Genomic DNA, 12,324 nt, shown 5'->3' with positions numbered 1-12,324 from the left:
CGGGAGTTCACCCCGTCATGGGGATTTGAACCACCGACCTTCTGATTGGCAAGTCCTAGGCTCTGTGGTTTAACCCACAGCGCCACCTGCGTCCCTTAAAGTGAGTAAAGTCAGCTGTAAATCAGGAATAGCTGCTAGAAAGCAGGGACCATGCCTGGTACACCTGGAGCATATACACCAGGAACCTAGGAAACTTCTTACCACTTGATTCTTCTGTTATACGTACAAGAAACTGGCCTTTGGTTTTGCATGCCCTTACTCATGGCTTCCCAACAAGATGCTCTCCTGTGGCCACACGGGGGCACTAAATCCTAATTTGAGATAATCCCTTGCAGAAGTCTGGATTCCAAAAAACTACGTGTACCAAGAAGGATATTTCCACAACCAGAATCCCTTCTTTCAATGGCGGTCTGACAGGATCCTGGCAGGGAATGGGAGTGTGCAAACAAGGCTGTTCTGCCCCACTCCCTCCCTCCTTCTTCCATCACCAACCCTTCAATATGCTTATCTTCTCCAAGAGGAAGTTTCAAATCCTTGTCCCATAATTTGGCAGCGCAAGCAAGAATGCCGGCTATTCCTGGCCTCTGTTGAAACAGACAGGCCCTTCTCTGTAATGGTGTTACATTCTTGGCCTTGCCTGTCACATTTGTAAGGCTTACCTGGCGTCGTTGTTCATGCAGGTGAAGGAGATGAGCTGGGCTGTGAACGAAGCTGCCTTCTACTGAGTCACTCCATGGACCTGCCTTGCCCCAAACGGTCTTTTCTCGACTGGCTGTGGCATTTGTGGGATCTCACACAGAGAAGGGGATGACTACTAGGGCCATTATACAGGGCTTTGGCCCTGCATACCTGAAGGAGCATCTCCATCCCATATCATTCAGCCCAGATACTGAGGTCCAGCTCTGAGGGCCTTTTTGGTGATTCCCTCACTGCAAGAAGTGAAATTACAGGGAATCAAGCACAGGGCCTTCTTGGTAGTGGCGCCTGCCCTGTGGAACACCCTCCCATCAGATGTCAAGGAAATAAACTTTATTTTGAATCCTGCCAATCTTCCAAATTTGTTAATTGTTTCTATTCCCTCCCCTCTTCTTTTTTCTTTTTTTGTACCTCTTTCTTTGGTCTTTTCCTTTTGGACCTGCTAAGAAAGAGATAAAGAGATAATGGAGCCTTTACCTCCATTAATTCATCTAATCCAGGCTTCCTCAAACTCGGCCCTCTAGATGTTTTGCGACTACAATTCCCATCATCCCTGACCACTGGTCCTGCTAGCAAGGGATCATGGGAGTTGTAGACCAAAAACATCTGGAGGGCCGAGTTTAAGGAAGCCTGATCTAATCCTCTTTAGCCATCCAAGATGGCAGCCATCACTGCCTCCTTGTGGGAGCAAATTAAGTTCTAAAGGGAAACTACCTAATGTGCACTTCTCAAACCGGAATGAGGACCAAAACACAGCCAGCCTTTGAAATCTGCACATCTCTGAGTTGTGTGATGCTGTTCCCCAACCACATAAGAGGTAAAGGTAAAGGACCCCTGACAGTTAAATCCAGTCGCGAACAACTCTGGGGTTGTGGCGCTCATCTTGCTTTACAGGCCGAGGGAGCCAGAGTTTGTCCGCAGACAGTTTTTCCGGGTCGTGGCCATCATGACTAGCCGCTTCTGGTGCAACGGAACACCGAAACCAGAGCAGCACACGGAAACACCATTTACCTTCCTGCTGGAGCGGTACCTATTTATCTACTTGCGCTTTTTGGCGTGCTTTCGAACTGCTATGTTGACAGGAGCTGGGACCGAGTAACTGGAACTCACCCGTCGTGGGGATTCGAACCGCTGACGTCCTATCCTGTTCTATTATTATTATTATTATTATTATTATTATTATTATTATTTGTTGTTTATACTCCACCCATCTGACTGGGTTGCCCCAGGCTCTCTGGTTGGCTTTCAACGTATAGAAAGACATAATAAAACATTAAACATTAAAAAAAAAACCTTCCCTAGATAAGACTGCCTTCAGATGTCTTCTAAAAGTTGTATACAGTAGTTCCTTGACTCGGGGGTCACATAACTCCATACTCTCCAACATTTCTGTGGAGAAAATAGGGACGTCCTAAAGAAAAGCGGGACATTTCGGGATCAAATCAGAAAGCAGGACAGCTTCTGAAAAACCAGGACTGTCCCTGGAAAATAAGGACACTTGGAGGCTCTGCAACCAGTGTTTCAAAAAAATGTGTTTAATAGGCAGAAGCGTGCCTGAAAATGCATACAGCACACACAAATGCATTGTTTCAATGGAAATTGCTAATCTTGCAGTACAGGAACAGGAAGGCTGTCTTATAAAAACAGATCACTGTCATGGCTTCCCCCAAAGACTCCTGGGAAATGGAGTTTGTAGCTCTGTGACGAACTACAGTTCCCAGGACTATTGGGGGTGGGGGAGCCATGACTGTTAAAGTGGTATGAGTGCTTTAAATGTCTGGCGTGGATGTGAGTGACCTTTTCTTTACCAGGGCTAAAGCACCATCAAATGCCATTTGAAGAAGAAAGGAAGGTGATAGTTTTTCAGGCCATGGGGACCGAGAACTCCATTTGCCATCATTCTTGTCTATTGGCAAGACTGCCTGTGACTGACGTCTAGTACCTTTGCACCAGAAGGAAGATATTCCATGGCGGTTATAGGTCCTACTTGCCTAGAGATCAGATATTTGGCTGCTGAAGGTAAGGCCTTCTCTGTGGTGACACCCCTAGAGAGTAAACTCTTGCCCTAATAACTGCACTTGCCCGTTATCATTATTATCTTTCAAATGCTGCCCTGTTAATTTGGGCCTTGAATTTAATGGCCATTCATATTGATTCGCTCCTAGCTGCTTTCCACCGATTTATTTGCTTTTTTTAGGCTGTGTTGATTTGTTTTGCTACTGGCATTTTAGACTGCTTTGGAAGTCTGTAAGCTATCAGGAGGTTCTCTGAACTGTGGGATGGCGGGGAAACAAATAATCAAAATCAAATGTACAACTTTGGTTTATTAAGCACTGCCTTAAGGGGCTCCGACGTCCGCAAAACCAAAACGTTGCAAAATAGAGAGCAAGCGTTTGAATTATCCAGAGTTCTTCGTCAGGGTAGTGGCTGATGATGGAGAATTTTGGAGAACTCAGAAAAGCTTGCTCGCTATTTTGTGATAAACACAGACTCTCCAAGTGTATTTTCCAGAGGCGGTTCTGGATTTGCAGAAGCCATCCTGGTTTCTGATTTTATCCTGGAATGTCCCTCTTTTCATCAGAGAAGTGCTGGAGGATATGGAGTTTTGCAACCCCCCGAGCCAAGGAGATAAGTAACTATACAACCTTTTAAAAATATTTAATGTTATATTATGTTTTTGTATATGTTGGAAGCTGCCCAGAGTGGCTGGAGCAACCAGGTCAGATAGGTGGGGTTTAAATAATGATGATGATGATAATAATAATAATAATAATAATAATAATAATAATAGAAGTCCCTATTTTCATTGGGAAAATGTTGGTGGGTATGTAAACAGTGGATTTTTAAAGGAATTTCTTTCTTTTATTAGGAAAAAAATATTTATGATTATTATTTTTAAAGGATTTTCTTGTGGCCATTATGGTTTCCTTTGTTTTGTGTCAATAATAATAATAATAATAATAATAATAATAATAATAGAAGTCCCTATTTTCATTGGAGAAATGTTGGTGGGTATGTAAACAGTGGATTTTTAAAGGAATTTCTTTCTTTCTTTTATTAGGAAAAAAACATTTTAAAAAATATTTTTAAAGGATTTTCTTGTGGCCAATATGGTTTCCTTTGTTTTGTGTCTTAAAGGAGCAATGTTTTGGGAAATATTTACGCCCCTTTTCATGGAGGTGCTGTTCCCTTGAACTATCCCCCCGGTTTTTTTTCTTTCTGAGTCTGACTTGGCTCCTGGACGCCTTTCCCTCTGCCTCCCATCCCACCAGCTGGGTTCTTTTTCTAGCAAGGCCAAGCCCGGGATTTGAAGACGTTTATGCCACAGCTCTGGAATTTGGCAATGGTCCCTGGGGGTCAGGTGACGCCTTCTCAGTGTCCCCTTTGCTGGGTCTTTAAAGCGACCCAGCCAAGTGCATTCTCCAGGGAGATCCCAAACTCAGACAGGCACAGCGTATCAGCCCAGAGATTTCAGCCATGCCTGAACCCGCCAAGCCTGGTAAGGGTCCTTAGGTGTGTCATAAAGGTCACCTAGGCAGAGATGCTGAAGAACCCTTTTTAATAAAATAAAAGGGAGGGAGGGAGAGAGAGAAAAGTGGATGTTGGGCCTGTTAGGGTGGTCCGTGGTGCAATTTGGTAATTTTAGACTCCAGATTTAATAGCCGTACAGTGGGAAGGGGGCTTCTATAGACAGTGTATTCATAGCTGTCAACTTTCAGATTTGAAAATAAGGGATCAGCAGCCTTGAAAATAAGGGATCAGCAGCCTCACCTGTCCCGGGGACAGTCTACAGTATATCTAATAATCCCGGATAGCAGTGGGAAGCAGCAGGAAACGGCGCTGGAATAAGGGAATTTCCTGCAAAAAAAGGGAAGGTTGACAGCTATGGTGTATTCGATTATGTAATTTGCAGTGTGTAAAGCCAGCCCTGCTGGTGTTGTGGGGACCCTCTTGATATTTCTGCTGAGTAGGGCCCAGGACTCCTTGTCCTATAGTCCTGTCCCAACGGCACCCATTGAGGGTGGTGATGATTGGATGTTTCCCCCAATCTCACAGTGGTTTTGGTCCCTGCATCCTCCATCACCTTGTTTTTGGGTTCTCCTGTGCATGTAAGAATCTGCCTTTTGTGCATGCTTCCGTGTGAGGCTTCAGTCGCCTCTGAGCTGCCTTGTGCGGTCCTTGATAACGAAGAATGGAAATCGAAGAATCTGTGGTCGGAATAAAGCCACTCTTAGATCGTGCGGGCCTGGTGTGTTCAGATCTCGGACAAATGTTAAGCAGAGAACTGCGCTCGTTGCCTCTCTCTTGTGTGTGTTCCTTCCAAACCGCTCCAGGAAATATTTGGAAACGGCACATCAGGCCCACCAAAGGTGGGTCTTTTGCAAAAACACACACATCCCGCATGGAAGGGGCAACTAGAGACGGGCTGCAAAGAGGTGTGGCAGAGTGCCAAGCATGGCTCTAAAACGCCCCAAAATATGGATGCTCTGTTGCTGCCTCAAATAAAATACAAGGCACCCCCCCATCATTGCATTCTAAGAGGCTGAAACAAGCAAGAGCAAATTGTTTGCAATTAGGAATATACCTTAAAATATGAGAGAAAGGGAGGGAAGAGACCTCGTATCAGTTTTTGTTCCCCTAGCTAAGAATCTCGCCTCCCTATAAAAGACTTATCAAGAAAAACAGTGAAGAGTAGCGGTTAGATTGTCAGATTAGGAGCCAGGTTCAAATCCTTCCCCTCTGAGCTTCTCTTTTGTGTGTGTGGTTATGCTGCTTTGTGTTTATTATAATTTATGGATCCCAATAAATTTCAATTGAACTTTAAAGCAAGGCGAATTCTTAAGAACAGAGCACGTGGAGAGCTCTGCTTTTTCCACTTTTGTTTTTCAGTGCCGCTTGCAAAGATTTTGACTGGAACATTTCAGGCTGAATAAATTCTATTCCGGTATCTCCTTCCCTCTTTAATTTCAGTGTTATTTTGTATAATGGATGTATATTGAAATTAGTGTGGCCATTGCTAATAGTAATAATAATGATGATAATAATAATAATAATAATAATAATAATAATAATATGGAAATTATGATGGAAATTAAATTTCAATATTGTCCACACACATATATTGACACGTTTAGAAATAATGAGACGAGGGGCAACCATCTCTCCCTCCTTTCTGCACCCCCCTCCCCCATCAACAGATGGCTACATCATTTATGATAGCTGATACTTCTTTGCCTCGATATATACTCCGATCCTTCGTTCACAGCTAATAAATCATCTCTCGTATCTGTATATAAAGGCGCTTGGATGTCAGTCACCCACCGGCATCCTGATCACTAGAAAAGTCTGACTGCAGGAAATTTTTAATCTAGCGTTCAAAATGTGCAAAGCGAAGTCCCTTCTCATAATAGTAACCGGCAGGACTCCTGCGGGCAAGCCAAGCCAAACCTACGATCCCAGGATGGGGCATCAGGTTCTGAGAGTCTTTCCTTTGCACCGTTTGAAGCTTTCTCAAGTTAGGGGAAAGCATTTGCCGTGGGTTAAATTGACTAGCTGTGTTGCATTTACTAGCAATGTCGCCCAGTTACAAGAAATCTCGCGGTGCGACCCCAAAACTGTCAGGAGAGGGTGTGGTGATCCCTTGGGTCTGTTATACTGCTAGAGGAGCCTTGGGAGTGTGTTATATAGAAGGCTGGGAAACTGACAGAAAGTACCACCTTGTATAAGAACCAAAGTATTATTAAGCTGTAGCACCTATACAAATAAGTTTAAGGAACTGAAGTGAAAGAACTGAAAAGAAGCTGTACGTTCACCACCTTGTTTAGAAGTCTGTAACATCCACTGAATTTAATATATAAATATAAGTTAACTGTTTCTAGAAATAATTCTGTCTCCTGACACATCCTTTGTTTTACCAATCTTGTTCTGTAAATTTATTTTTTTAATAACTTTTTTATTCAAAATTAAAACAAAACATATTATCCAGAAACATATCATCCTTATTTCATCCTATTTTTCCTCCCTCCCCCCACAGAACCCACCCACCCCCACCCCATCCCCCGACTTCCCTCAGTTCCAGTCTTTGATTTCTCTAAAAATGCTGTTTTCTGCATGTTACACAGTTGTTTAGATCCTCAAACTGATTATTATCAATAAAAAGTTTGTGAATGCTTATTCAAAACCAGCCAAGGAGTCCAGTTCGCTTTGGTGCATCTTCAAATACTTTGTAAAGGGTTCCCATTCATCTTTAAAGTCACAGTTATCCTTGTCCCGTAGCTTGTATGTCAGTTTTGCCAGTTCTGCATAGTCCATCAATTTTTCTTGCCATGATTCTTTAGTTGGGGTTTCTTCAGTCTTCCATACTTGTTCTGTAAATTTAAAACCTTTTATCTCTTTAACTCCTCTCTAAGTCTTCAAGGACCAGAGTTTTTCCTTCAGGAAAACCAAAAACGAAGTAGTTAAGAGGGGGTTCACATCGCAATTTTCCGCTCAGCTCAGCTAGTCCTGGAGAAGTGTGTACAGAGATTGCAGTCGTATTTATTTATGTATTTTACTTCACAAAATTTATATACCGCGCTTGATTGTAGAAAACCTCAAAGCGGCTTGCAAAAAAGTCTTACAGTGCAATCTTAGCATGTTCACTGCAAAGTAAAGTCTACTGAGTTTCATGGGACTTACTCCCTGGGGAGACTGTAGCCTCGGTTGCATGACTTTTAGTTCATTCCAGTAGTTAATTAATCAATCAGTTAGATATGCATAATTTGAGTGAAAACTATCGTTCTGAAGCAAAAAAGCAAATCCTTTTTAAAATTGCCCATCTGCCATATTTGTATTAAAAGTGACTTAAAACGACAACTAAACCCTGCCCAATTAATTGGAACACCTTTTGGCACTAACTTTTTAATTGATAGAATGTTTTTTTAATTGGTTAAACTAGCTGATTATTTGATTACACTTTGAAGGTGGGATCCAACTAGTTATGTTTTTATATTTTGCTGGAAGCCGCCCAGAGTGACTGGGGCAACCCAGTCAGATGGGTGGCATATAAATAATAATAATATAATAATAATTATTTATTATTAAAAGAGCAGGGAAAGGATAGACGTTTGTTATTCTTACAATACATCTTGACAAGCGGAGGAGAAAACGTAATCCATTTTACTGATTGTAAAGACCCCAGAACCGATATACTAATATCGGGCTCATTCTCCAAATTTGTGTCCTGATGCAGCTAAAATAACCCCATCCACTCACAAGTGGGAGTTGTCACAGATCTAGGAGAACCTAAGTTGCGCCCCCCCCCTTCTGAGACACTGTGCAAGGGATCCTGAAATGTGCTTTTCCAATTTTGCTTGGGGGAAGTGCAATACCTTGGTTTGACCCTAGAGGGGGCATCGGAGCACGTAACCTGGCTCACTTACTCAAGCTCTCTGTTCTGCAGACCCTCATGGTTGTATACTGTTGCTCCTGCTCTCTGCTCCTGACCCACTGCGGGCTGATCGCTGGAGCAGAGGGTTGGATCCGATGACCTTTCTTGCAACCTCCCACCACACAGGACATCACACGTGATTCTCGCCTCGTGCTTATGCAATCGGTGGAGCAGAAATGCCTTCTGCTAGAGGGTGCAAGATGCCAGTGGGAGTGGTTTGGAGAGAAGGTGGCATGGATGAGGTTGAGGGAATGTCGCCCCAGGACCAACAGCCATTGCGTCAGAGCCTGGGAGGGGTGGATAATGGGATGGAGTCAGCCTTTCCATGCCTCTGTGCCAAGATGCATTGCACATCAGTATCACCTAGCAGGTGCAATCAGCCCAGCATAAAGGGGTAAGCAGGAAAGCGGTGTAGTTCTACAGTACTCGGGGAGCACGAGACGAGGAAGAAGGCATCATCTTTCAGGGGAAAAGGGGAGGGGAGAGATGGTCAATTTTTTGCAGATTACTTTTTGAAGGAGGGTTGCTGTGTGCGTGTGCATTTGATATACAAGGGCAGGAGTTAAATGTATTTTATTTTTTATTCATTTTTTGCTGATGACGTAATTTTGGCTAGAAAAAAGAGAGAACAATATCCAGAAAGCAAAAAGAGTTGGCTGGTTGGCTAAAATAGAAATGAATTCTTGAGAGCTGGCCTGGCTGGTTGAAAGTGTGAGCTTGGATAAGTTGACAGGCCAGTTAAGAGACCCAAGAGTACCAAAAATTTAACAGCAATTGGAGTAATTTTAAAAAATATATATATCTGGAAGATTACTGCGGCGATTTAACAATTTTTGGCTGGGCTAGAATGACCCTTGTAAAGATAACTAGTAGAAACAGTGGGAAAGATGGTAAATGGAATATTAGATACGATTGGAAAGGCATATAACATAGAATTCTATGGACCCAAGTAAGAGGTGGAAGGAAGTCCGGTGCAAACAAAGTGACAACAAAATAAGTAGATAAGAGACATAATTTTCATTTTCCTTTTTGTTTATGCATACATGTTCAATGGTGGAATGTTTATTGTGTTCAGTTGTAAATTGTGAATGTTGATGTGTATGAAAACGATGGCTGTAAAGTAATTGAAAAACCAATAAAGATGTAATTTAAAAAAGGAAGAAAGTGTGAGCTTTGAGCCTAGAAGTAGGGTAACCAAGTATTCTACTTGAGTGAGGACAGGCCTCTGTTTCAGAGGTAGTGAAATTGGTTGAACCTTCTAGATGTTGGGAGAGTACAACTCCTATCTGATTGAAGGACTGTTAGAGGGCAGTCTTATATGTGAAAGTATCCTCTATTTGATACTTCTGGCCACCTAGTTTAAAGATAAAGAACTGCAGTAAGGGAGAATGGGAGCCTCAAAGTTGCCCATCAGCAGTTAGCACCCAAGCATCAGATGGGTCAGAGATATTTCTATTTAAGTGACAGCTATTATTTCTGAATGTGCATCTATACACATAACTTTTTGTTGTTGTTTAGTTGTTTAGTTGTGTCCGACTCTTTGTGTACCAGAGCACACCAGGCACTTCTGTCTTCCACTGCCTCCCGCAGCTTGGTCAAACTCATGTTGGTAGCTTCAAGAACACTGTCCAACCATCTCGTCCTCTGTCATCCCCTTCTCCTTGTGCCCTCCATCTTTCCCAACATCAGGGTCTTTTCCAGGGAGTCTTCTCTTCTCATGAGGTGGCCAAAGTACTAGAGCCTCAGTTTCAGGATTTGTCCTTCCAGTGAGCACTCAGGGCTGATTTCCTTCAGAATGGATAGGTTTGATCTTCTTGCGGTCCATGGGACTCTCAAGAGTCTCCTCCAGCACCATAGTTCAAAAGCATCAATTCTTCAGCGATCAGCCTTCTTTATCGTCCAGCTCTCACTTCCATACATCACTACTGGGAAAACCATAGCTTTAACTATACGGAGCTTTGTTGGCAAGGTGATGTCTCTGCTTTTTAATAGCACTTGCAAATTTATGCCCTTTTTGGGAAATTCACCCTATCAGGAAACCAAGTTCCCAGTTCAAATATCACCTCCATTAAATACCCATGAGAGGCAGAGTGGAAAGCCAGTTGAGGATCCGCACTCACCACTCTTTGGGCAGACATACAACCTTCCAAATCCCAAGAGAACCAATTTCCCGGATGAACCAGCTGTTCAGAGCGCTGATTGGTTGGGCCCTTTTGACAGTGATGACACTGGAGTTGGGAGCCTGGTCCATGGAGTAAAATGGGGTGGGGGAGCTACAGCTGAAATACTTCTATGTCCTGTAGGTTAGCCCTCCAACCTGCAGTGTGTGGATCAGGGGTCAGCAAACTTTTTCAGCAGGGGGCCGGTCCACTGTCCCTCAGACCTTGTGGGGGGCCGGACTATATTTTGAAAAAGAAAGAAAAAAGAACGAATTCCTATGCTCCACAAATAACCCAGAGATGCATTTTAAATAAAAGGACACCTTCTACTCATGTAAAAACATGCTGATTCCCGGACCGCCCGCGGGCCGGATTTAGAAGGCGATGGGGCCAGATCCGGCCCCAGGGTCTTAGTTTGCCTACCCATGGTGTGGATAATACTACCACCTTGCCCTGCAGGGCTGTTGTAAGGGTAACAGCTATCATCTACATTGGGATGTTTCAAGGAGCTGTTTGACAGTGGAACCGACAACCTTGAAAGGTGGAAGGTCATTTGTCAAGGATGCTGTAAGCTGCGTGGAGCAGGGTCCCTTTCAACTCTATGATTCTGCAATGCAGTTCTGTTTAAGTGCAACAGATGTAAACAATCAGGGATCAGATGCAGGGGACATGAGTGTAGCCAGGATTTATGTTAGTGGGGGGGGGGGGAGCAGGACACCCACCTGTCGTCATCCTCTGTCTGGCTCTGTCTAGCTGAATCAGAATGAAATGTCTCGACCACAGTTGTTTTAAATTACTTTCTTTTGACCCCAAGCTCTCAGCAAAATCTGTCAAAATCTTCAGTCACTGGAAAACTAGGAAGTTAAATAAAAATGAAACCATCAAAATTAACACCAGAGAGTAGCTTTCATGCTGTTAACGGGTATGTTTTGCAAAATTACAAAGAAGACGCCTTTTCTCATCTTAAAAAAAATAAATCTGAACAAGTTTTATTGGATTTACTGAAAACCTCAGCATTTAAACGTAGCCCATTGAGACGTTCCCTTATCATCGTTGACCTTAGCCAGTTCTTCACTCTCCGTAAGGTACTGGATGACATCTGTCCGGTACACGTCGTGTACGGCTGAGCAAGAGAGATGAGCAGAGCCTTTTTTGTGGCAGGGCATCTCAATTTCAAATATTCTGATTATTTCTACTTTTTGTTAAGTATTGTTATTTATTTACTTGATTTAGGAGGGGCAGCTGCCCCCCTGGCTATGTCCATGCCAGGGGAAGTAGCAACACCCAAAGAGATGCCACAGTCTGAGGCTGGCTTAGGAGCTGCAAAAAAGGCCCCGATTCTCCATGTTGTGGAGTCTTTCCCCCCTGAAACAGTTGTGCTGCGAGATCCAAGCATTACAGACCAGCACCCTGTGTGGCATCACAGCTCTCAGACTGCCTGGTGCTTCGTTGGAACGATGCCCTTAAATACATACACAGTTGCCCCAAGCAACCAGCCGAGCTGTTTGCGCAGTTGGGCCAGATCTTTCATGCGGCAGAGGCAAGCAGGATGCTTAAATTGGCAACTGCCTCAGAACAGCTTGATTCCAGGAGGTGGTTTAGAGCCAAAAGGTGAAGCTTTTTCAGGACCGTATCACTTCAGGCTACAAGGGGAGCAGTACAGTGGTACGTCTGGTTAAGAACTTAATTCGTTCTAGTGCTCGCTTCGGCAGCACATATACTAAGAACTTAATTCGTTCTGGAGGTCTGTTCTTAACCTGAAACTGTTCTTAACCTGAAGCACCACTTTAGCTAATAGGGCCTCCCGCTGCCGCTGCGCCGCTGCGCGATTTCTGTTCTCATCCTGAAGCAAAGTTCTTAACCCGAGGTACTATTTCTGGGTTAGCAGAGTCTGTAACCTGAAGTGTCTTTAACCTGAAGCGTCTTTAACCTGAGGTACCACTGTACTCCACAACCTGTACTCCACATATGGGGGGAGTGAAATAGCTAATCAGGTTTTAGCCAATGTTAATCATAATCAGAGCCAATCCATTGAAATCA

The 12,324-nt window shown here is 43.5% G+C and overlaps 1 protein-coding gene across 3 annotated transcripts in view; it reads left to right on the top strand.

Annotated features, from left to right (window-relative positions):
* The first annotated feature begins 2,648 nt into the window (after nucleotides 1-2,648).
* MYBPC2 (myosin binding protein C2) overlaps nucleotides 2,649-12,324 on the top strand; it is a 68,018-nt gene continuing 58,342 nt past the window's right edge. For 2 of the 3 annotated variants that reach the window (XM_080976541.1, XM_080976540.1), the window contains exon 1: nucleotides 2,649-2,715. In XM_080976541.1, coding sequence (XP_080832667.1) covers nucleotides 2,664-2,715 — 52 coding nt within the window. In that variant the 5' untranslated portion in view covers nucleotides 2,649-2,663. Of the gene's footprint in view, nucleotides 2,716-4,066; nucleotides 4,196-12,324 lie in introns of those variants that run through there. The other variant, XM_080976542.1, reaches the window with a different exon arrangement.

This window comes from Podarcis pityusensis (genome assembly GCF_964106645.2).
Source record: "Podarcis pityusensis genome assembly, chromosome: 13".
Lineage (NCBI taxonomy): Eukaryota > Metazoa > Chordata > Lepidosauria > Squamata > Lacertidae > Podarcis > Podarcis pityusensis.
The sequence above is the reverse complement of the archived record's forward strand: the minus strand, read 5'-3'. Positions and strand labels throughout refer to the sequence as shown.